At 41.6% G+C, this 26,645-nt stretch overlaps 1 protein-coding gene across 1 annotated transcript in view; it reads right to left on the minus strand.

Moving 5' to 3' along the window:
• AFF3 (ALF transcription elongation factor 3) overlaps nucleotides 1-26,645 on the minus strand; it is a gene marked incomplete at both ends in the record, with an annotated part of 320,155 nt that overhangs the window by 19,324 nt on the left and 274,186 nt on the right. Inside the window, 5 exons of the mRNA XM_080612415.1 lie at nucleotides 6,698-6,825; nucleotides 9,331-9,532; nucleotides 12,832-12,956; nucleotides 15,102-16,163; nucleotides 25,109-25,274. Coding sequence (XP_080468541.1) covers nucleotides 6,698-6,825; nucleotides 9,331-9,532; nucleotides 12,832-12,956; nucleotides 15,102-16,163; nucleotides 25,109-25,274 — 1,683 coding nt within the window. The remainder of the gene's footprint in view (nucleotides 1-6,697; nucleotides 6,826-9,330; nucleotides 9,533-12,831; nucleotides 12,957-15,101; nucleotides 16,164-25,108; nucleotides 25,275-26,645) is intronic.

Below are 26,645 nucleotides of genomic sequence, written 5' to 3' on the forward strand. Positions count from 1 at the left end.
TGGGTACCCAGTTATGGAACTCTCATGCTCACTATGGCAGACCCAAGCAGATCTGGGAAGTTCAGCAGAGGAGCATACAAGTGGAGAGGGTAGACAGAATATTTGTGACTCATTTAAATGATAGTGCTATAGGCATTTCAGAAAGACAGGAACAAAGGATCTGATTGGAGTCTTGGCCAAATGTAAGAAAAATTTAGTCAATCACACAACTATGCAACTATTATCGCACAGGGCTTAGTATAACAAGGTCAATAGCTTAGATCAGATGAATAGATGAATAGTACAGATACCTAGACAGGCAGTTACTGTTGCAAAAAATAGCAGCAAAATTAAAGCCTGCCACCTAATTTAAATGAAACGGAGAAGGATAAAATAAGTGGGGATTCCTATGTTGGCAAAAATGCAAAATCCTGCAGACTAACCATCAATGCAGTGAAAATACAAGAGACCATGAGAAAGAGTCAAAGTCTACTACAAATTCCTTGGCATGGCCCAGATTCATGACTTAAAGATAACCATGTGAAATCAATATCTAGGCTAAAACATGCAAGGGCAAAGTGTACAAGCAAAGAGATAGGAATGAAAGAAGTATTAACAATAGGGACTTGAGCTTCTGGAGCGAGGGAGAAAATATTACATCCCAGTAGATAAATTAGTTGTGTCTCTTTCAATGCACATTAAAGAGATATTCTGTCAACTAATTTCAGTTGAAGGTTGGGTAAAAGTCTTCACAATCAGACCTAGGGAGAGATGGCAGGACCACAGCAGCCCAAATCTATATTGTTTTACAATACCATGGAACTACACCTTGAATTCTCAAGAGACAGCTGAAAACAAAAGTCAGAAAGATTGTTCTGGGAGAGGGACTATGTGGCAGCCAGCTCTGATGTTCCCAGCTCTGATGAGTGAGAAGCCAAAGTGTGGGTGAAACTGTTGAGTGAGAGTACATGTGAAACCTAAGTCAATGAATGGGGTATTTCCACTGAAAGGAGCTGGGAATCCTGAAACAAAGACTCTATCCAGGGCTCCTGTCCTTCAATGCCTGTCCAAGAAACTCTAGTAATCATAGGATTTGAAAGAAATCACAATCAGGCACTAGAAGATGAGGAAAGAAACCAATACGGGTTTTGGAAATTCATATTCCTCGTGTGTGTTAAGTCATCATAGCCCCACATTTGCTAGTGTGATTCATTATCAGTGAAGATGAAAACATTCTTTATATGTTGAAGGAATTATCAGCCGAGGTTCCAGGTTTCGTTGGGGGATCACAGCCTTTGCGCCTAAGGTCATTACAGTGAGCCTTCTAGTCCAAAAGAGACACTTCTGGGTAATTTTATTGTGAAAAATTGACTTGAAGCACATTCTTCAAATACATGTAAAGATATCTTTCACTGCCACAAGGACAGCAAAGCTGATTTAGGAATTAAGCTGCAGTCATTAGAATATCTCTTATGCACCATACCTGTGAATCCTGGCATCAAGGGTGATGAAAACCCACACTGCTCTGTGATCCAGAACGAGAAGACAAACCATGAATTACACTAGAATAGACTTTTAGCTCTTTGAGGAGAAACCAAGATTTGACACCAAAACTGAGGAAAACAAGCTCTGTCAAGAACTAAAGGTATGGTAGAATGGTAAACACCATGGGGGTTTAGATGAGACTTCCTCATATTCAGGATAAGACCTAGACTAGTCAAAGAGCTGTAGTGTTTGGAGGATAGTCATCACGTGCTGTAGGAATCTGCTCATTGCTCACCAGTTGCACAGGTGAGGAAAGACTGGGAGAGACTGTTCTCTCTGCTGTTGGGCCCTGGAGGAGAGTTTGCTGAGCCTGATTATAAGACCCTTGTCCTGCTCACTGTTATGATTCATTGTGGACTAAAGATATTTTCCAGTCAAACTGTATAGTAAGGAAAAGGCACATCAAAATCAATTGATACAAACAAATCCTCTTTCCTGAGTGGCAAAATTATCAGAGGATATTTCACATCTGAGCCTGTCAATAAAAACATTACTTGGCTGTCTGTGCAAGTGAAATAAGCAGGGCAAGCATACCAGCTCTGTAGTTTGATCATCCATGCTGTTTAATTGCAAATCTCCCTGGCATAGTTTTGAGCTCGGTCCCAGACAATGCCTGGGTACAGCTGGGGGATAGTACATTCCAGGGACTATTCTCAGGAGGCAGACAGTGTTCGTTGTTGTGGGGAGTGAAGACAGCTTCATCCTATAACATAAGCAGTCCCAGACCACTTACCCATAGGAAGAGAGAAGAGGCATATGGATGTAGCTTATAAGTTGAAATGAGGTCCACAGTTCTGACCACAGGGACTAGTGGTTATAAATCCTTTGCCCTGTGAGAATCTGCTACATCTGATTAAGCACCTATTTCCCACCGTACCAAGCTCTCATAAAATGTCCCTAAAAAGAAAGGGGGTAGATGGTCTTGCAGAGAACAAGCAGCTTAATTATCTAATCATGGGAAGCAGTGTCTGCTCATAGTCTAATGTTATTTTCTTACGGGCAGTGTACACATGAAAAAATTTAGTGCCACAAGTAAGAAGGGAAGGAGAGGAAGAATAGGATGGTCAAATGAAGTCTTGAAACCCCCCAATGCCAATAATCTGGGAGCAGTCCAAACTAAGCACACGAATTTGTGAGAAATTTAGTGTAGTAGTTGTTGGTCTATCTGATCAGTGATTTTTTATATTACTGATCAGAAAAAAGAGGAGCCAAGCTCTTTTCCTTATCTCTGCTCCTGAGGATGTGCTCAGCACTAGAAAAGTCTCTAAATATTTTAGAAGACTAGGAAACCTTGAGGCATTTTGAGCAATGCAAAGTGAGATGACTTCCAGATGTTGTATGGGAGGCACAGCCCAAGAACACTTTTTCCTTTCCACTCTGAGACAGAAGAATGAGGAAGAGAAGACTGAAAATGAGAGACTTTGGGATCAAGCCAAATAAAAGAGATATGCTAAGAAGTTATCTTTTTGAGCTCTAGGCATAACACATTTACAGGTTGAATATTTTCCAGGTATGTGGTTTATTGGTTGACAAACAAACCAGAAATTCTGTCTCACATCAGGATATTTCCTGTGGACAATGTAAAGCTGGTGGGTGTGTGTAGCCTCTAAATCCATAAGAATGAAAAAAAAAACCCAACAAAATACTAATTAAAAAAAAAAAGCTGAAAAAGATGGGTTATCTTGCTCATGTAAGGCCAGAAAAAAAAGGAAGATAAATTTAAATGAAGAAAAACCACACTCCAAGTTTGAAACACAATGCAAGCGAGAAAATAATCTGAGGAACAGGTTCTGATTTAGCCATAAGGAAAACTGAGAAGCTGGGTACACTCTGCTCTTCCTTTGTACCACACATGCAGTATTTTGAAGAGGGTGTGGGACTGTGCCCTTGGGCACTCACAGAATGTCTGTGCTTATCACTTCAAGGACAACAGACTTTGTTCCTAAATGCAGTTATTGGGAATTCTGTCATTCAATGAAACTACATCAAGACTGAATTTGGCTTGAAGCATTATTACGTAGCCTTGAAAATGTTCTCCTCATGGAGTCAGAAATGGCCTACAATCCAGGAATTCTTGTTAAGAATTAATACTGGAAACAGCATTGATGTCACTTTGTACATGTGGCATGCTGGGTACCTCAAAGTATATTTAGAGCAGGCAGTAAACAGTGGCAAACAAGGGGAAGTAGAATTTTGCCTGCCTTTTGAATCTATATTTACTTTTATATTGCAAGGTATGTGTATGCAGCACTCTGCCAATCAAGTTATACTTTTATTGACCTACTTGTGTTCCAGTTTATTGCTAGTGACAGCTGTTGTCAATGACCTGGAGAAAATAAATTGAGAATAAAGCAAGAAGACACTGATTGGTCAAAAAAATTGTTATTGTTTTAAATCAAATATAAGGGATTTAGTGTCTTAGAAACTTTAGAGTCTGATTAAAATGAAGAGTCTAAAGCCGTGTCTGGATTACAGTAATTCAGAACTTCATGGATTATAAAATGAAACACTTCATAGGCATCATTTTGGACAAATGCTGCCATTAGGATTACTACATCATTTTAGACCTACTGTATTACATTTCTTCAAATCCTCTGCTGGGGTATTACATGAATTTGAAAGACATTGGCTGCCATGTTTAATTTGATCCTTCTAACATGTGAGTCAAATTTGTTGACATTTAACATTTGCAGCCAGTCTAATCTGCTACATTTCAGTGATTTTTCTGCACAGTAATTTCAGAATCAACGTCTAGAATAGCTGGTATTCTGGTGGTGTTTCCTAGATACAGATTGTGGATGACTATTGTAGTACATTAAAATCTCTCTCCTCTAGTTAGCACAATAGGCATTTAACCATTTCTGGTTTTTTAAGGGCAAATTAAGACATATTTGGTTCTGTGTTTTATCTTCTTGGCTTTTTAGATTGCTTTTTTCAATAGGCCAGAAGTTGCTTGGGGACATCCTACATGAAAGGCACTCTACATGAACAGTTTAATTGTATCTCTCTCTGCAAAGGTGAAATAGTTTTCTTGAAGATGCCTGCCAGAGAAATCACATGCATCACTAATGGAGAAAGCAAGGGATAAAAGACTCTTAGAAGATAGAGATGGTGAAAAAAGTAGTTTTCCTATGACAGTATTCTAGGGGAAAAAACGAAACAAACCAGTTCCTATCTTTGTCAGCATCTTGAAGGAAAATTAAAAGAAGATACAATAGTTTTGTTGTAGCTGTTTCTGACTGTGATTTTTTTCTAATCCAAACAGATGAGCATATCCTACAATTTTTACTTTTATCAGGCACACTGATACCTTTCTGGTTTGTATGTATATGTTTAAACTGCAGAAAAATTGAACAGTTGCAAGTAAATCACAGATGATAAAGTATTTTAAGAGATAGGAAGAGTTAGGTAGCTCTTCTAAACAGTTTCAAATTTCCTCAATGGAGATGGTTGAACACATGTACTGAAAGAGTTTAAAACATGGAGGGAGGTGGATAAGGAGGGAAAATAAGAATGAATACATGGGAGAGAGTTTTCTCAAAAAGGGGCAGAAAAATATATTAAACTTATATCTCGTTATGACTGCCATAAATACACACAGAAATTAATCTCACCAACCTTCTTTTTTTGACATACAAAACAATTACATCCTTTTGAAGTCTATGGGAATTCTTTTATACCTTATATTAGGAAACTTGGATTCTCTATATGAGAACTTGGAATTCTCTATATGAGAGGCTGCTGTCCCTCAAGTTGTCCCTGAGACCAGGTAAGTGTTGTTGTTGTTATTATTATTATTATTGTTAAATCCCAGTGCTGGTAGAAAGCAGTTGCTGAGGAAACAAAGCTGTTACCTTGGGTTTTCCTTTGGTATAAAAGAGTTAGACATGTTGTGGGTGAAAGTCTGGGAGTGTGAAAGGTATGTCAAGGTCACACAGCTTATGGAGCTCCAGGCAGTCTGAAGCATAGCTTAAACAGAACCTCTTCTACACCAGGCAGAAAAAAAATCAGGCCAGAACATAACAAGACAAAAAGAATCTAGGATTTCAAATTTCAGTTTCACCTTTATACCTCATCTAAATAATACCACATCCTAAATGACCTTGGGAAACAAACCAGCAATTTTAATTTGCCAAAAAGAAAAAAAAGACAATTACAAGCTTAAATTATTTTCAGAGGAGGAGATCGGGGGATGTTTGAAGGATGTAGTGGAGGTGGGCCAGGTATCTCTCCAGGTACTCATACTAACCACTGCTCTTTCCTACTCTCCTTGCCTTTGTGCTACCTTTCTCTGAGCAGCAGTAGCAACGACAGCAGCAGCAGTCAAGGCTCAGGAATGCAAGGCTCCCATATGTCCTCTCCCCTTACTCCAAATGGTGCAAAAGGGTGACCCTCTCATCCCACCCTGCTATGGTTCTGCATATATTAGCAGTCTGATGTGTGCATAGTTAATGCAAGAGCCTTGAGGGTACTAATAAAGCCTTAATGGCCCTAACCCACCTCATGTGGGGCCTCCCCCCTCTGCCCATGGGCTAAAGAAATCCATTTAAGTTCAGGTCTGTGCCTTCACTCCCTGCCCAACTCATTGTAAAATGTGTGTCTGTCTTTAGCTCTTTCACAGCCATGCTTGTGCCTGGCCATGGCCCCCATGGATCTGGACTCTGAGCACTGTCTTCCTGGCTAGACCTCAAATCTGCCTTGTCACTACGAGTGTCTGACAGTCACTAGGTTGTGCCTGACCCTCACAGGACCTCATCCTGACCTGACATCTCGCCTGACCTTGGATCTGCCTCATCACCATGGACTTGCCTGAGGATCTAGGTGCTTGGCTGAAGCTGATTCCACTCTTGGGCCTGTCCTGCTCACCTTGCTTGGGTGTTGTGGAACTGGACCCCTGGCTGGCACAGTCTCTGCCCTGCCAGTCGTGTTCTGCTCCTTGACTCCTTGGTCCCTGCCCTTTAGGGAGCAGCCAGTCCTCACTGCTTCCTAATGATTAAAAGCTTAATTTATGATGAAAAATGAGTTTACATAGAATGTCTCATTCATTTCTCAGGGTACAGTATTACTATGACACCCTGGTGAAGTCTCAGTTCCTGCTGGGCAAAATGTATTTTTCTCTCTTTAGATGCAGAAAATGACATTGTTTTATTTTTTTAAAGTCATCTGTACTTACATATCATCAAAGGTAAGCTTTGTCCTCCTGCAGTCCCTGGGTGTGCTGGACAGAGGTGACCAAGGCTCTGTTTGAGACTGTGGCTTATTGCAGAGAAGAGCATTTTCTGAATTGATGTGAACTGCTTTCTAGACAGCAAACAGCAGAGAAGACATTGAGGAACTGGCTACTAACTTCAAAAAAAGCAACTAATAAACAACAGATCGTCTTTGCATTGTGTTGTAAATTGGCAGTTAGTTTTCCTACGATTTTAGCAGGGGGTACGTACAACATCAGTCTTGTCACTGATAGCCACAAATTCACAGATATTGCTCAGAGCACTTTGTAAAGGGCTTGAGTTTCAATGTGATATACAGAAGGAATAGAGCAGAAATATTGGTAACTATCAAAACACTCTGAAAACAGGAATCATTAAAGAATAGCTCTGTTGTGACCATTTTGAAGATCAAGTTATATCTCCAATCCTCAGCTTCCAAACTAGCATTGTACCTTTCCCTGGGGGAGCAAGGCTCACTTGTTTGACTTGTTTCATGCTGCCCTGCTGATGTGCCCATGCTGTATGAATTTGTAGCCCATGGTCCCAGTTTCTTTCTGCTTTGGATCCCTGATCAGCTTGAAAGACCACTACCCTGTGCCCAGCAGAAGCAAATCTTATGGTAGAGTCTCACACATTCCCTCAGCTGCAGCTGTGTTTTTCATGTGGCCTCATGAGCCCTTTGTCCTACTAAATGACCTGATGTGTGGGCTACTAGACACTGATACAGTGCAGACCAGGGGGGTGCAGATTGTTTTTGGTTGATAACCACTGAGAAAACACCATGTGACAGACAGAGATGCAGTGGGGAAATAGACAAAAAAGCCACTCCCTGGCTTGCGATCTCTGACAGAAGAGATCACTGGACCACCAGCTAGACGTCAGATGGGAAGATGAGATAAAACAAAGCTAGCTTTAACATTTACAGTTCATGAGCTCTCATCTCCCATCCAGAGCAGTTCAGCAGGTTAAAGTTTTCAGATGAATAACCAGATACATAAGAATTCTATTGCAAAGGTTGTTAAAATGTTGACCAAATGGTGCATTGCTAGGGTATGCAGAAAATCTCAGTGAAATGCATTTGCTAAGGGTGTGGATCATAAAGCAATCACCCTTTACTTTTGATTTCCAGCATATTTGCCTGTGAAGAAATTTAAATTGTTTTTAAGATACCCAGTGAAGGCTCATATCATTATAATTCTGACTGGGTTATAAACCTCTAAACTTATGTTTTAGAAGTTAAATGTTTAAAACCTTACGTTTAATCCATAAAAAAATATAGTATCAACTATGACATGTTAAAATGCTTTATATTGGAATATTTTAATGTAGTTAATTTTAATTCCATTTACCAAAAGTACAAAAGATATTCTTGAAAAACATATTTTATGATAACTTGTTTTTTAACAAGTGTCCAAAATTAAGACTACCATTACTACTTCCCCCTCCACTTTCAAAAAATAAATATATTTAAGTATATATACTTAAAATATACTGTGGGGCCAGTTATTCCCACAGCAAAAGTGGCTGGAAGAGACCACTCCTACAACTCAGGTAGTTTGTTTTCCTAAAAGTTGCTTAGGTGCTAAGTTGCTTTTGAAGCCTCTTATGTCTCAATGAGCAAATACAATAAATAGATCCAGCATAAAATATATAAATGGCTTTTGTAGCAAGGACAGGATTGTGGGCCTTTCTAAAAAGCAGCAGACTGCCCTAATGGCTTGACTAGATGCTCCAGCAGTGGACATCAGTATGATGGTACCCAAATTGCTTCTTCTAGGTATTTCACACACAGCAGAATGGCTTCAAGGGAGAATATGACAATATTCTGCCCTTAATATTCTACCGGCAGTATCCCATAGGCTGGAGGGTAGGGTATGATTTTGAGAGATGAGAGGGAGACGTGAATTCTCTCAATCAGAAGAGCTAACAGGCTCTTTGCTCCGGCATCCTAATTACAGAACCCATACATAAATGGGGGCAGCATCTATCCCTTTCTCTCTGTTTTCTGAAGGCAGTGGCTACCAAGCAGCGTAGTAACATCGTCTTACCTGGAAAAGCTCTCTGGACACATTTAGCATAAGCAAGACTCTCTGATAAGAATCTGAATACTTGGGCTCTGATAGAGCTGAGTTGTGAGGGTGGTGCTAAGATGTTCACCAATGTCAAGTGTAAGTAAAAGTGTCTGAGAAAGCTGGTTGTAAGATGTAGTAACTCGTCTGCAGGCACACTCATGTTTAGGAGTGGCTGAGTAGAGGCCTTATACAGTAGAGGCCTTGTGAACCACACTTTTGGACGTAGAGGGCTTGCATCATGCCCAAGCAATACTCTGGAGACCTAAAGCCATTCGTTTTGGACCATTAGCTTTTACCTTTTGTTTCTGTAGCCTCTGTTGTTTGCCTGCTTTACAGCCTGACGTCTTTCTTTTTTTCTGTGCCTTGCTAAACTTGAAACCAGGAAAACTGAACTTATAATACAATATTCATTATTCCTTTTTTTTTTTTTTTTGCATAACATTCTGCAAAACTATCACAGACTGCAATACAAAGTGAAAAATATACAGCTAGGCTTTATATTGAGAACAACAGCATAAACTTACATTGAAGTCTCCAGGATGTGGCTGCGACTGGATTTCACTCTTATGTTTTTTGCTGGAGGAGATGGAAGGTAATAGACTGCTGCCATTAGGTCTGCTGGAGGAAGTTAAATCATCGTTGGAGTATTTGTGTTTTGATGCATCAGAGAGGGGAGAGACGGGTGACCGAAGCATTTTCTCATTTTTATTTATTGGTATTGCCAAGCTGGAAATGGAAATTACAGTAATGGAGTGTCACAAAGCTGGCTTTGAGAAAGGTAAATGTTTTATATATTACCAAAACTTCGAATTTAAAACCTGCTGGCAGGATAAAGTCTATTCGTATCTGGAAACAAGCTTATAGTATTGGGAGCAAGAGTTCATTTACAAATTTGTATCATGTTTCTCCTCTTTCCCTTCAAGGGAAATTGTAATTCTGGAGTTAATATAAAGTCTGTATCAGAGTACTTGGAAAAAGAAAAAAACCAACCCAGAGATAAATGGCCACTTGCTCACCATTTCTTAAGGGATAGCTGGAGACGAAGATTAGGTTCTGACGTGTAAGTTCAGGTTATGGAGTCCTATTTCACCATTACAGGTGACAATTTATAAGTCATGGCAATAAAACCATATGTGAACTAAAACAGGAGATGTGTTTAAAGATGACTGGCTTGTCTTTGTGTTCAATGTCCAGCCTTTGGTAGCAGTATTTATACTAATCTATTACAGATTTTGAAGACAAAGAAAGATAGGCTGGTAGTGCAGACAAAAGGAAACATATGCAAACAGTAGACAGTGAAATGTGAGCTGCTCTGCCTTCTAAAGTAGAAAGCTGTAACACAGTATTTTCAGCTTTCATTTATTTGGGGGAAGCTTTGGATGAGAAGTCAGAAAGACTGTAAAAATATGCCAGAAATAAACTTCAGATGCACTAATCTGAAGAAAATATTTAGCTGAAAATGTTAAAGCAACACACAGAAATAAAAGTTTTCTTTAAGGAGACAGTTTGCATTAAGACTAAACTTGTGATTAAGGTCAGACAGACTATTTTGACACAAACCCTTTCCTTGTCACATTCCCCTTTATTCAGCCTATTACATTTTATGGACAATTCTCACTTCTTTATAGTTACTGTATCAGACAATATACGCTTAATAGAATCACAAAAAAAGAATATGATACAAACTATACTTCATTTCTGCACATAATTTCAGGGAACAGAGCTAATTAAACGTGCTCTTATCATAGATTTGTCCATTTATCTGGCAAGTCTTTAAAACTAGCTGTGAAAAAGGCTATGAGTTGTAATTCAGAACCTGTCGTGTTTCCTGCAGTGTAGTACCTTCAAAACACAACATGAACTGTTTGGCTTTTAATGACGAATGCTGTTTACGAAAGCAAGAATCAGGGTGTGTAAGATGGACAACTGTACCCTTCTTCTCCCCCTAAGAAAAATAAGATCTTTAGCACTATTTTGAATGTGCAGGCTGATGCTGTCATTTCTTTTCCTTTTTTCAAACAGAAACCTCCACCTTGGCTAGCCATGTTTATACATCACTGTCAAAATGCAGGCCTAAAGCATCCAAGAGAAGCCATAGCTCTTTGGAAGCGTACCCAGCCTCAAAAACTTGGCCCAGAGCTTGTGAGCAGTAGCTGCAATTCCTATTTGTGATGCAGACCTACATGGCCGTCAGCACATTGCGTAGGCCCACCTAAATGTATTCTGGGCAGTCAAACTGCAGCAGGACAATTATCCAGTACTCAGAAGCCATGCAGAACAACCTGCAGTAGGCTGTTACCTGCTTGGACTGGGCAGATAGTGGCATCCAACGTAGGTATGAGATATTTGGGGTATCTCTACCTGACATTGTGGTCTTTACTTCAAATCGGACCCTGCATAGTCTGCCCCTCAGATTGTAATTCCACAAGAAAATGCTTGTGTCTGAAGGTGGTTTTGCTCCTCTCTTTGTTATCACCCCTCAGCTGTGCTGACAAAACTGTGTGTGGCTCTGCTGTAACCTGGCCAAAAAAAAAAAAAAAAAAAAAGGAATTCTGTTTTCAAACAAGTTCCTTGTGTGAATTTACATGAGTCCCTCCACCAGCTATGGTGGCATAACCGGTCCTGATATCTACACCACTGGTTTAGCTACAGCCTCAGTAGCTCATCCTCAGCTGTGGGAATATTAGCATTTGGTATCATGTCCTACAGTAGCATAAACCACGGAAACATCTTGGAAGCAGGGCAGATCAGGGAAGACTTAGGAGACAAATACGCATTTAAGACCTTCCTCTTTGTTTCTTTAATGTACAGTTGCTACCAGGAGTACTGAAAATAATGTCAAGTAAAACACAAATTATTGTCCCGCTTCCAGGAAGCACAGAATTAACCCTGTGACACAGCAATCTGTAACAGCCATGCTATTCTCTGAAAATGAATGCGACGTAAAACATATGACACTGTGGTAACGGGAATGGCATGCCTGCATGCAATCACCTACAATAAAGCAAACTGTTCTGTGTATTGTTTTCACTTTATGAAACATACGTGGCATGTCAGGACAAAGAAACTGAATGCAAATTTTTAAATAAGCACTATATATATCTTAGTGTTCTCCATGATTTCTTCCAGAATTAATGACAAGACTTGCTCAAATCCATCAGTGAGGTGTACAATAGGAAAGCCTACTACAGTAAATACAACTATTTAAGTTTAGCAGTTTCACCCCAAGAGATACCATGATACTACCAGAAAATTATTATTATATTTTTTAATATGGTGACTAGCATGTACTAGGCAGCATGCAGCTGAACTCTGAAAAGGTGCATGTCTAAGTCTGATTGCTGGAAGCCTCCAGAGAAACACTGTATGGTTGATCTGACATTGACAGGGGTCTGTGTGCATAAACCATGCCACCAGATGCTAAATATTCATTATTTGTTTCATATCTTGCATTCTTTAAAAATCTCATTGTTTTTAAAGTCTGAGTTCCTTGTCCTAAAATATTTATTAATTACACTGAATAGATTACTTGTAATCTCAAAAATATTGTATCTCAAATATATTCTGGAATTGAGTATTGCCGTCATTGTTATGAACATTTTTCTCAATCTTCTCCATAGAATTTATCGATAATTGTGTTTATACAGCCAAACTTTTAAGTTTGAAGCTCACAATGTTGTAAGGAAAGAAAAGGCTATAGATGGTATGTGAATTGGTACCTGCAACACAGTGTTTGTGAGTATACCTAGGACAGCCGCACGGCTATAGCTATAATTACTCATTCAGTGAACCTTACACTTGAACTCACAGCTTCTCTGTGCAACAGGAAAAAATGCAAGTATATAAATGTGTCAGGAACTGCTAACTTGTTCATTAAACCAGAAGAAATGAGAATGTAGTGGATAATTTTTCAACATAAAATGTGATAATTAAAAAATAAATCCTATTAAATGAAAAAATAACACACAGCATTAAACTGCAACTAGTTGTATGACTTAGTGGTAAATAAGAAGGAAAATGCTTACCTATTTTCATTCATATTGCAGTGATTTGCTGTTGCGATGCTGTGGGCAGAGGCAGCTAATCGTGAAGAACTCTCTCGCTCTAAGTGAACCTTCTTGATGTCTCTGCACTCTTCCTCATTCTCACACTGAATGAAGAGAAAAATAATAATCTTGTAGGTTTTGGATTTCCTACAGATCCAAAAGTATTTCAACAAGTCAGGGGCTGGTATGTTCTAGTATACTGGTATGAATGATGACACTTTCTTTGATCATATAACTAACATGGTTCAGAGATGATTGGTCCATGTCTTGAAAAAGTCAAATCTGAAGAGGTAGTGTGTGAATAAAGGAGCAGAATGTAAAACCTGAATTGTTTCCACCACTTCCCCACTTGCACCTTGGGATTTTTTTTCTTTATATTTTCCTCTCTGCCCGTCTCCTGTGCACTCTTGCCTCAAACTTATACCTCTTTTGTCTCTCTCTGTTCCTTGATATCAGGAATATGACTATGATATGACTATGCTCATACTAGTAAATGCAACAGATCTGCAACTGGTCTTGAGGCCAACTGGCATAGCACAGCTGGCACCCATGCATTCATCTTGCTCCTCCTTCAAGCCAGGGTATGCCACATTCAGATTGCCTTTTGGGAAGGCACCTTAGTCTGATCCTGAGCAATGTCCTGTTACTGTCTGGAAGAACAGAAAGTAACCCAGGACAAAACCATGTTAGCAAGCATGTTACACTAAGCCAGTGACTGTGTGCCATGGCTTGGGACTGTATCCTGTCCCTATCTGACTTACTGGTACGAACATAGCCAATGTTTCCTGCCATTATTTAATTTCATGTTATGTCCTTAAAAATTCCATCATAAGCTCCCAAAGGCTCTGCTTTCCCAATCTCCTGCAAAGTTCACATCCTGTTCCACTTCTAACACTTCCCCAGTTTGCAGTGGTGCCTGAGTTTTACTTGTGATTTGTTGTTTCTGCTGTATGTATTGCGTTGCTGCATGGCAACAACATTTTCTGTGTTATCCACTGCCACTGTGGCCGCTGCTACAGGATTAACATTGTGGTTTACACTCCACAGGAGTGAAGATCTTATACCTCAGAGCTTAACCATCCTCCTCTGTCTCCAATTTACCCTTCTTCTTGAGATCATGACAGAGGTGGAAATGATAAGGATCTCTTTTCAATTTTGCAGCTATGCCTGATAATCTGTTCTTATTAGTCTTATTCATGAAGTCTTTTGGAAAGACGGACCACATAGCTGTGCATAGCAGCTGTCCCATTGAGGGTCACCAGCTCGTGGTACTCCAGGAATGTTTTGTATTTATTATATCACTTAAACCACCACCAAAAGCAGTGCTTTAAGACAGAAGAGTAAAAGATAGTATGTGCCACAGGAAGGCAGATTAAAAATTTCTAGAATGACTGCTTTTATTTTGCTCTTCTATCTTGTCCTCCCATGTCCTTCTGGGTGTCCAACCTGGCACTATCACACTGGCATCTCTTATGGCCTGAAACAGAAATATTTTGCTTTTGCCACTCCTTCTTGACCTGTTTCCCATCATTTTGTATTGTGCAATTACTTCCATGCTACTTCCTAAAGAAAATGCGAACAAACACATCTCAAAGCTTATCAGAGCTCTCTGTTATGGCTCTACAGGTGGCCAGAACAGAGTTGCCACCTTTCAGATACTAAGAAAAGAATCCAAAAATGAGAAAAAAAGATAAAAAAGGAAAACACTGCTTAAAATAAACAGCCCTAAAAGTATACAGATCAATTTGCACATGTATTGTAGCTCAGAGGGTGACAGTAAAAACTGCCCAGAAATCGGGCAAATGGTGATGCCAGTTCAGAGTGACTTTTGCAGTCAGATCAGTACAATGGACATGAAGGCCTCCTCAGTGGACAGCTGCAGCCATGGGGTGGAATGGGCTTTCCACCACTTCAAATGCTCAGTTTTGGAGAGAAGCCTCAGGAGAGAAAACTATACTAGTAAAGATGCAGTGCATCCACTAAGGTGTGGAAAGCCGTGTGCCAGCAGCAAACACCATCTCCAAGGGGCTGTGATCCCTTGTGGCCAGGAGTTTTATCACCTCCTGGGATAGCATCTTCCGAGCAGCTTGGCCAGTTCCTATGTGGTGAGCGGGGGCCAATCCCAGCTCTGAAGTGCCAGCCTGGAGACAGCCTCACCATTGAGCACTGGATGTGGGCATAGACGATGCTTGCCTCCAACTTGCTGGAGGCTCCCCCACCCACCCCTATTGGTTCCCCTTGAAGCTCACCTTGCGTTTCCTTCTAGATTTCGGTAAACCCTTCTCTGCGGGGGGGTCAGCACTACTACCCTGCGGGAGGCTGGCCGCCTGGTTTGCTCCGGCGCTCATGGCCAGCGGCTCTTCAGGCAAACGCTCTGGAATCCTGGACAAAAGAGCCAAGTCAATGTTGACCCACAGTGACTTTACCTCATCACTGTCTTTCAGAGGAGACAGGAGCTCATTCCTACCGAAAGGAACCAGGGTGTAAAACTGGTCCTCCAGCTCCTTTGCTATTTCACTACTAGTCCTGGCATTAATGGAGCCAAAGGCACTGCAGCCACCGTGGGGTTTGCTGGCGGCGCTGGTCCCCGTGTCCTTGGTGCGCGGCTCGGACCCGGCCGCCACGGGCACCTTGGGCAGTGGGCGCTCCTCCCGCTCTGACTCAGAGCCTGAGTCAGAGGAGGATGATGAGGATGAAGACTCGGTCTCGATGAACTCCTTGGACTTGGGCGCCGTTTTGCTTGGCCCCCGGGCCCGGCGCTTCTCGCTGGTTGCAGCCAGGCGGGGCTCCCGGCGGTGCCCCGCTCTGCAGCCACTGCTGTTGGTGCTACTGCTGCTAGGCCGGGCCCTCGGTGCCTCGCCGGCAGTGCTCTCCACAAAGCTGTGGCTCCCGGGGGGCTCCTCTGTGCTGGGGCAGTGGGGGCCGTCCCCGGCAGAGGTCCTCTCGGCCCGCCGTGGTGCCTTCTTCCCCGCCGCCCGCCTTGGAGGCCCACCGTCGGCCGCGGGGGGTGACTTCTGCCGGCTGCCCTTGCTGCCCGGTGCTTTGTTGGCGGTCCTGGGCCGCGGTCCGTCCCCGGTGGTGGTGGTGGCGGTGGTGGTGGTGGTGGTGGCACGGACCTCCCCACTGCGGTGCTCGGCTGGGCCGGTGGCTGGGGTCTTCTCGCTTTCCTGCTGCTCTGCCTTCACACGGCCGTAGTAAGGATGGGCCTCCAGTGCTGGGCCATCATGGGGGGTCAGGATGGGCGCTTTGTGTGGGGTGACTTTATTCAGCCACTTGTCCAGCTGCCACTTGTTGGATGAGGGTGGCTCGGGCTGAAAGGGAAACAGATGGCAATGAGCTTAGTGCTGAGACCCTGCTGCCCTCGTCCCGGGACTCCCTCAGGGACACCAAAACACTGGGTCTCCTCTGGTCAAAGAGCCATCCCCAAAACACAGCAACCCCCTGGCATGGGCCCTGGAGTAGGACACATGGGGCATACCGTGCAAGAAGGAGTATTTTTAGTTTCAGAATGAGGTTGGGAAGGAGGACAGCTTCTGTGATTCATCATTTCTAAGGATGAATCATGCAGTGCTACTGGCATCAGCTTTACTGGGAAATGCTCTCAAGTTTCCAAATAGAAGAAAATGTAATGGCAAAAGGAAGGGAGGAATACAAGGCAGGGGTACAGCTAAGGCTAAGGGAGGATAGCTTGTAGGACAGCTATGGATATGTATTTTGTGTCCTGGGCCATAGCAATAAATACATGAAGTACTTAAAAAGCACACAAAGAGGCATGTAGTGGGGAGTTGAAGGGCTAACCAGATAATTCATGTCATCTGTCTGGTATTGCTGTTATAATCTGGTGAGATCCCACAAACATTTGTTGTGTGGTGGTACTGTCAAGTACACATTTTGTGAGTATTGTGTGGCTGCTAGATTTTCTCTTTGCTCCTGTCACAACAGGATGAAGTTATAAGAGAGCATCTAAAACATAATGGTGTTTGGACAGCGAATAAGTGGGATAATCATCATTTCAAATGTAACCACAGCTCAAACAATGTTATTTCAGAACAACGTGCAAGTGTTTTCTAGTGCTTCCTGCAATCAGTAATTTGAATGTAATAAAATGAAGGGGAAAGGCAAAAAAACCCAAAAGAAACAAATGATGGAGTAGATGGCCAGCCATAACCTAGCCCCACAGTAGCCAATGTGAAAAGTCTCCTAATTTCCTTACCTGGAACCAAAATCTGATCCATTAGGTTACTGCACATGAATAATCAAAAAGTGTGTCATGAGTCTAACATGGAAACCATCAATACTCTGGAAGAAAGTTTGCTCACGAGAGAATATCCACACACTAACTTGAAAGAGTCTTTTACTTTACTCCTTATTTAAAGGAGGCACCTGTGGGCAACACACGTTTCCTGAGCAGCCAAGGGTGTCTCCAGAATCACCCACTGAGGGTTGCATTCACTCTACATGGAGCAAAGGCTCCTAAAATAAGCAAAACAGTTAGACATTGGCGTTCATATGATACAAATATTTCTTCTAGCAGAAGTGTCTAATTCACTTATTACTGAGCAAGCCAATACCTATGGGAAGTTTGCTGGATTGCCTTGTATTTGTTTTTTCTTCAGCATACTCCCTAATATCTTAAATGAGGAATTTCTTCCCTGAGCTGTAAATCTTGAAAATGGATGGGTAGTATTTCTCTTGGATGAAGATATATTTTTACAACTCTTAACTCTTTATCTAAAATAAACAACATTTTTTTTGATTGCTGCTGAAAATACAGATAGATTTGTTTGGTGCCATTCATTGTACACATACTGAATTTAATAGATATATAGTTAAAAGTTCACTATACATGGAAGTATTTCCACTGTTCAGGTGTATTTAAGAAAAGGACATACATCAGAAGCATGTGGGGAAAAATATACCACTGTCCGTACGTATAGGTCAGAGTGAATATAGTTCAAAAAAACTTCCAGCTTTCCTGTTAAATCCCATTCTGTCTCTCTATGTACCTTGTAATTCTAGAAAGCAGTAGTTCACAGAATATGGATTTCAAGGGATTACAGTAAACCAGCAGAAAACAGTGATTAAGTGCTACAGTGTCATAACTTGGCAACACAGTACTTTCCTAGAATGATATATCTGCTATTTGGGCAGAGTAACTACAGTCTCACCAACCTATAAGCCAGCTGTGAAGTCTAATAAAAAGGATCAACAATGTTGCCAGATTTACTAATTTTGTCAGGAGTTTCAGGACACTCATTATTTTTTCTTAAAGCCTTGGCTCTCAGAATCATGGGCTTAGATGCATTTCTGGGGTTTATTTAAATAAAAAATCAAATCCTTATGGCTTCTGAATAAAACCTTGCAACGTGTGTCCTAAAAAAAAAAAACCCTTTAAGATTCATCTGCTGAAAGTGAAAAGCCTGCAGTCCACCAGGTAAATTAAAAGAATCTAAATTTAAAAAAAATCAGAATTTTAAAACTTTTTTTAATATTTTTGGGCCCTGGTACAGTTTTGTCAGTGTGCATGGGTGATGCCAATTCACTTTTGGAAGTAATATATGCAATTGATTGCTCTAACTGAAAAGTACTGTACTTAGAAATCACTTAAAAAATAAGGCACCTTGAAAGAGAATGAATCGTGACAGCCAAAAGTGAAGAGCAGGCCTGATAAAAAAAGGGATTGGTAAAATTCACTTGAAAGTTTTCACCAGTCCACTTTACATGCCTAACTGCAATTATTTGTGGGAGAAAAATAAAACCTTTAATTCTGCAGTCTGCATCACACACCCCCCCCAGCACATCACATACCGTTCTATGGAAGACGAGTTAGTTTGCTCAAAGTGGGAAGTTTTCAGCTGCATGTAAGGATGGAAATACATATAAATATATACATACAGAATGGTCAGATAACAGAATGTTCTCTGTCCCTTGGTTTTTGTGTATGCTGCCCTCAAGTCCTTGTAGAGAACCAGGCAGTTTTGAATTGAGGTAAAGCTGGTGATTCCCAGATGGGCAGCAGTAATAGGAATAACAGTCTGTGATAAAGCTGACTTGCAATGAAATGTGGATTTGGCATGAAAACCCAAATCAAGAAACTTTACAAGACAAAGATAGTTTCAGGGACCAATGTACCACAGACGTACACATGTGCCAGGCTTCATCGAGAAACAGAAGGATGTGATACACTTCCTTAAAAATTGTGGGTGGATTCATCTGTACAACATAGACACCTATATCTCAGCTAGTCAATGAGTTCCTTCTCCAGTCAGTGGACTAGTCTTCTAGGGTGTGAAAAAATCCCTCTTGAAATAGACATCTGAAATAGGCCAGATGAGCTGGGCCCTAAAAACGTCTATTCCTATCCACCGACTGTAAAGGGGAGGCTGAAGTGATGAGCAGATGTAGGTATCTACACTGAAAGTGTCAAAATTTAGGTGGGATTACTCCTACACAGCACATCTATATATCTCAGATATCTTCAAGGCCACGAGTGCAACCAGAAGCACTAGTGGCATGCATCCAAAAGAAACCTTTGTCAAAATATTATCCAGAAACACTTTCTGGGATAAAGGGCTGTTAAGCAACTTAATGTTAATGAGTTAATGGGGTTGCTTGCTATTACAAAGAGGGACCTAAGGTGTAGCAAATACCATTGCAAACTTAAAGCATGACACCACTTTCACAGGCGAATTAGGCAGCCTGTAATATGTGCATGTTTTTAGCCTGCTGTGGGGTGAGACTGAGCTATCTACCATCCCTGCAGTATACTCCGCCTATTGTAAATCCACATACTAATTTACCCTTACGATAACTTGCTTGTGCTGCCTTGATAGCAAAGATTTCATTCAGGCCAATCCCCATACAAATGTGGTACCTTTTCATTGTATTTAAGGCATAGATTACAATGAAGAAGATAATGATGATGATTATTATTACTACTACTACTTTATTGCTACTATTAGCACTTGTTGTTAGTGCTTTATCAAATTAGAACTGGGGATTCCCATGTGCTAAGCACAGCACACGTATACTGCAAGAGGTGGTCCCTGCCACAGAGAGTTTTCTGGAGGGAAGGGAGAGTTTAGTGTGTAGTCATTGGCAAAAGTAGTCCACAGGTCGGCTAAAGACCATGAGTCTTATTTGCAAAGGTAAAGATAGTATCCACAGTTGGTCTAGTGGTAAAATTCTCCTTTCTTCTGAGTGTGCCAGTCAAGAAATCTGTTGTGGTTTAAGCCTAGATGCAAACTCAGAACCATGCAGCTGCTCACTCACTTTCCCCTTCTTCCCTCCCCCGCATTGCTCCCAGAGGGATGGGAAGGAGAATCAAAAGAATGTAAGTCCCATGGGCTGAGATAAGAACAGTCCAGTAACCAAGGTATAACACAAACCACTACTGGTACCACCAATAATAATAATGATAAGGGAAATAACAAGGGAAGAGAATATAAAATTAAAAGGGGAAAAGAAAAAAGAAAATAATAAACACAAGTGATGCACAATACAACTGCTCACCACCTGCCAACCGATACCCAGCCCGACCTGAGCACTGATCTAGCCCTTCCAGGTAACTGCCCCCAGTTTCTATACTGGGCATGATGTGCTGTGGTATGGAATACCCCTTTGGCTAGTTTGGGTCAGGTGTCCTGTCTCTGCTTCCTCCCAACTTCTTGTGCCCCTTCTCACCGGCAGAGCATGAGACTGAAAAGTCCTTGACCAGGGCAAGCACTACTTAGCAACAACCGAAAACATCAGGTGTGTTATCAGCATTGTTCTCAGACTAAAGTCGAAAACACAGCACTGCACCAGCTGCTAAGAAGGAGAAAAATAACTGTTACAGCTGAACCCAGGACAAAATTGAATCATGGCTATACTTAAGATGGGAAGCAAAAACTTTCTGGAAAACAAGACAGATAGATATATAAAACATACCTCTCCTACCCTTCAGCTGTAAAACTACAACTCTTCTTTCCCCGCCTTCCGACTGAAATCTATCAATGAGGTACGGCCAGTGAGGTGGCAGAAGGATGCTCACCAGTTAGCTAGTCTGCTATACACATTCTTCCTATTTTCCAAGCTAAGGAGAAGAGAGCCAATGCCACAGAGCACCTGAGGGAACAGCAGGAATTCACAGGTGTCGTGGTTTAAGCCCAGGCCGTAAATTAGAACCACGCCATCTACTTCCCCCCCCACCTTTCTTCCCTCCGCTCCTGGAGGGACGGGGAGGAGAAGCGAAAGAATGCAGCTCCCACGGGTTGAGATAAGAACAGTTTAATAACTAAGGTATAACACAAACCACTACTGCTACCACCAATAATAATAATGATAAGGGAAATAACAAGGAAGAGAATACAACCGCTCACCAACCGGTACCTCACCCGCACCCCGCAGTGATCCAGCCCTTCCGGGAACTCTCAGTTCTACATCCTGGGCATGACGTGCTATGGTATGGAATACCTCTTCGGCTAGTTTGGGTCAGGTGTCCTGTCCCTGCTTCCTTCCAGCTTCCCCTCCTCCCTGGCAGAGCATGAGACTCACAAAGTCCTTGGTCAGGGTAAACATTCTGACCAGCAACTGAAAACATTGGTTTTATCAGCGCTGTCCCCAGGCCTAAAGTCAAAACCACAGCACTGCACCAGCTACTAAGAAGGAGAAAAACTGACTACTGCTGCTGAACCAGGACAACAGGAAATGGCTCTTTAGCCATTGGTACTGATGTCCAGGCACTTGAAGAACTTGATGCACAGTGGTCAGGAGGTGGCTTTCTGTTAATGGCAGAGGAGGATGGGGAAGAACATAACCATACAAAACACTTCAGCTTAGACCTGGTCAGTCACAACATGGGGACTTGGGATGAAAATGATTATCCTGTGATGACGGAATAAGCATGGACAAAAAGCATATGTGAATTCTTGCAGAAGAGGAAAAACCTTTCATAGCTGTAAACTACTCACTACAGCAGAAGCTATAGAAGACATTGCATCTGATGCGTGGGGCTGGTGGGGCCCAGGACAGGACATCTCTCTCTTCTAGCCTTGTTACTGCTGACTAGCTACTGATGCTTTGTCCCATGCGATGGCATCTCCGCTTCCTTCCTTCCCATTCTCCCCTCTAGTCCACCCTGCATAGTGGGAATTCCAAGTAACCTAACCAGATTCAGCCTTATAAAAGGTCTGCTGGATAATTCAATGGAACAAAGAACAAACAAACCAAACTCTTATCTTTTGAAATGTAGCTCCTTCTATGGACTTGACACCTAAGGTTTTTTTCTACTATCCAAAATAATTGCAAGGACAAGTTGTCATTGTTTTCCAGAGTCCTCATTTATGACGTTAATTACAGTCATGCAAAGAATTCATGACTACAGCGAAAAAACAGGAGATAGAAACCTCAGTCCCTCGTTCATAATTTCAGGCTTGGCAGTCCACAAACCTGTAACTACTCACATTAATGTCTCAGGCACCTTAATTTGTCCACATCACTGAAACCAGCCTGAATGTTGTCTCCTGCTCTAGCTCTGCCATTATTCTTAGTTTACTGCAGACATAAAGTGTAGACAGCTGAGCTAGACACCACAGCCTCTAAATAGTCAATGGAAAGAAACAGACACTTTTAGGGTGCAATTCATCTAATCTATTTTATATGTATGCTTTACAATGAGCTGCTTTTACACTCTAGGCAACTGCATTTAGACACCTGATAACAACTCAAAGATCTGAAAATGAGATGAGGAAAAAATTACAGAAGAAATGAAACAGAAGAAATTGAATTTCTATATATCCTGAAATGCAGAAGACACACTGTCCTAGAAATAAAAACCTTTGAGGATATGCATATAATATTTCAGATTATGGAAAAAAAGTAATAAGAATCAGGTCCTCATAATGGTCTGCAGATTTCTGGATTAAGTTTCTCCCTACCTGGAAATATGGATTTCCTGGCCAGCACTGTACTGGAGTACTCAAGTTCTTCATACCCAAAATCATCAGTTTATGCTAAAGCAAAAGCAAAGATGTGTTTGCTTTTTCTGTCTTATCCAATAGACTAATTCAATTTTAAAACTAGGACTGAAATTGACTCCACTACTTAAAGTTAGGTGGAGAGAGCCTTTCTTTAAAGAGCTTCCAAGGACCTATCTCTGTCCATTTACTGGGTGAGAACATGGCATGTACTTTAGAAAGACAGCTTTACTGGGTGCATAGTTAAAGCATTAATGCAAAGCAGACAGGACTTCCATCACATCAGCATATTTTGAACTGGTGCCATCAGTCGTATGATGGACCTGGGAAAGCACTGGCCCTTGGGGAAAGCACAGGTATCCTGCTTCCCTGGAGCACCCCGACCCTATCCATGTGTGGCCTCTTCCATATCCCATCAAGGCACGACCTATAAAAACCACTGCAGCCATCACATTTTTTGAGCCGTTTACATTTTTGTATAAGCGAGTTTCATGCAGCATATCCTAGAAGGCAAACCACACAAATATAATGCAAAGAGACAAGCAGTCTGTTGGAACAGTGCAGCTGTTTCGTGACAATGATCACTGATAATTCAGGCTATGTACAAAAGTAGTTCCACAGATCTCGAGAGGATATGTATAAAATGATGAAGAGGAGGCACTTTATCCACATTTCCATGACTTTCAGTCCCTGCTTGACTTTATGAAATGCATGACCTGCCTCAGTTAATTAACTTCCTGCATTCCCTGAGGAATGACTGCTCTCAGGTATAAGCAGCACAGGTATCTGCCTAGATTGTAAACACTCCTCCCTTCCTGGGTACTATGCTTCTCCTCTTTTTATCTCATATTTCCTTCTCCTCACAATGGTTCCTTCTCTTTCTTCTCTTTGTCCCTTTTCTTCCACCTTCTGAGATCCCGCAGGGAGAAGAGAAACTGTGCTTAAGATCTCTGTGCTAATTCCAGCAGGGAGCTAGGCAGAGAGAGACAAGGTCTTAACAGGTCGGATGAGAGAGCTCATAATGGGGTAGCACAGCAAGGGCAACAAGGAAAAGGCACTGGAAGGAAAAGAATAGAGACAAAAGGAAAGAGAACCAGAGAGAGAGATTTAGGAAGGAGACATAGTAAGAGGAAAATTAACTGGAAATGGATCTGAAAGTACTGTGAAGGAAAGGCAGAAAGTAAGATAAGTGTTAAATAAGGAACAAAAGTGACAGAACCTGAGAAAAATATACTAAGGATGTTTCTGCGAGTGCTGCATTTTGCCTGATAGGAAACATGGGCTCCCAAAAAATGAGAAAAAATGAGGAAAGGCTTGCTGGTTATTCAGTATAATTTTTCAGGGTGAGAGAATAAGCAAGGCATAGTTTTGAAGGAAGGAGTCTGGTGATTGGATGCTTTATGTGGAACAGGCAAATACACTGACTGTATTTTATATGCATTTACAATCTTGCTTCTAGATTTCTGAATATTTTTACATACATTAATGTGTGTGATGTGGCTGTGGAGTTCATGGTTTTATACTAAATGTGTGCATTGACCGAAGCATGTAAAAATATCATTCCTGATAGAAAAGAAGAGCAGAGAAAGCAGCCTTGTCATGTCTGTTGAGCCCGGTGCAGAGGTAAAAGCAGAAGGTGGCATAGCACTGCCAGCTTAATTGTAATTTGGCTAGGGCTTGTCTACATGTGGAAATTTTCAGTGCTAGCTTTCCAGAGGAAAAGTTGGCCTTAATGTTTTGCACCATGAGTAATTCAGTTTAGTCTGTTTTGGAGGTGGATTAAAATAAATCACACAAAGGCAGCAGTAACAGAGAATAATTCACTTAGAAAGTGAGGTGAGGGAAGTGTGTGAGTGAAAAACAACTGTTTTGCTTTAAAAATCCACCCTCAAACTGATTTTATAATAACTTCCCTGTGTAGAGGAGCCTTTAGTTCCCTTGCAGTGCTAGGAGCCCCCATCAGGACTTCCTCACTAAGCAAGTCATTGCTATTGAGACAGAGTTGCATAAAACTCAAGCAAGCTGTGAGCCTTGCAAGGCTCTCCACTCATCTCCAATTTGAGGAAAATATCACAGCGTTATTTCTTGCTTCATCTTTGTTTCAAATGCCTTAATCTGCCCCAGGATTCCCTGCCACTTGCATTTCACAGCATGTCAGGAGGAGGATCCCTGGGCTTTTCTCTTCCATTTTTTTTTGTGCTACTCCCCACAGCCTCTGTGTGTTGGCTTGGCTGGAAAAAGGTCTGAGCGGGTGTAATAACGGGTTGCTGCCCTAAATGATAAAGAGCAGATGCCCTTACCTCTGGACTGGAGTAATGGGAGGGCTTGCTGCCGTCACTCTCACTGGAGCTGCTTTCGCTCTCTGAGTCGGACTCTGAGCTGGTCTCGGATTCACTGGAGCTGCTGCTGCTTGAGCCCTTGCTGGAGAGTCCCGAGGCTCGGGCGTTGGACTGCGGCACCACCAGGCTGCCAGCCCCCCACACAGCGCATTGTGGAGGGGGGAGGGAAGAGAAGAAAACAAGAACATAAAAACCCCACATGTAAAACCATGGTGTTTTAGGGAGCATACTTATCTGACTGCTTGTGCGTTTGTCTCTGATGCTAATGAAGGGTGAAATGAGTTCAACACCACACTATTAGAACTGGGGGGGAAATATGGGGTTACCCTCCTATCCATGTAAACCCACAACCTCTGCCATTTCTTCTTCATTTGAGGGAGAGTCAAGTTTTCACTTCAGCTTCTCTTTTCTCATTCAACAGACATTTTAGGATATATTAAAAATACTAAAAGTTAAAATCCAGCATAGGAAGCAGTCTTACACTGCCTAATGAACACTCTGCAAAGAGGTAAAAGCAGGAGATGGAAAAGGTGAACAGTTAAGAAACTGAGCTGAACTCCACAATACCATTCATTTATAAGTAATAATAGCAATAATGATAATAGCAGTAGTAATACATCCTCACTGGAGTTTCCAACCCTCATCTTTTTTTCTGCACACTTCTTCACCTACCCGTAAACGACATGGTTACCTGTATATACCATCTTGATATTGACAACTGCAAGACCTAAGGCTCTGATCCTGAGAAAACCTGAAGAGCTGTCTTGTGCTTCTTGTGCATGTCAGTAGTGCAGTGCTGTCAGCAGAGCTACTCGCCTTCTTAAAAGTTATGCTTGCATGAGAGTCTTCGTATTATCAGGCCTGACAGCAGAAGAAATGTATACTTTCCTGAAATAGTTGACCATGCATATTGAAAATATAACAGTCATAAAGACTTGAGCGTGAAATGTCCTATTAAGTCATCCAGCTTATTCCCCAGGCAATGGAAGATTGTTCCCTACAGCAGGGTGCATTTCCTAGCGAGTTGCCCAATTTGATTTTAAGTAACTTGAATGCAGCTTTTACTTTTACCCCGGGAAACTTTTCTGCAAACTAACCCAAATTCCACTGTCAGAAATTTCTCCCTACATTCGACCTGAAGTTGCCCTTTTTATATTTATTGTTACTTATTATTTCATCCTATTACTAATAGTTACTGTGACAAATTGTTCTCCTCCCTTTTTGCTTTCACATATTTGCAGACTGTTTTCCTGCCCTACTTCAGTCATCTTTCAGACAAGGCCTTACATATTCACTTCTTCTGATCTTTCTTCATAAGTCATTATCTCCAGGGATATGGGATCATTTTTATGGCTCTTTTCTGAACTCATTCCAATTTGTCTATATCTCTGTGATAACAGGATGCCCAAAAGAGAGTGCAGCATTATAGATGGGTTCTCACTAGAGCCCTACAATGACGGGCTATTACCTTCCTGCTCCTTGATGCGTTGCTTCTGTA

Source organism: Psittacula echo (genome assembly GCF_963264785.1).
Source record: "Psittacula echo genome assembly, chromosome: 3".
NCBI lineage: Eukaryota > Metazoa > Chordata > Aves > Psittaciformes > Psittacidae > Psittacula > Psittacula echo.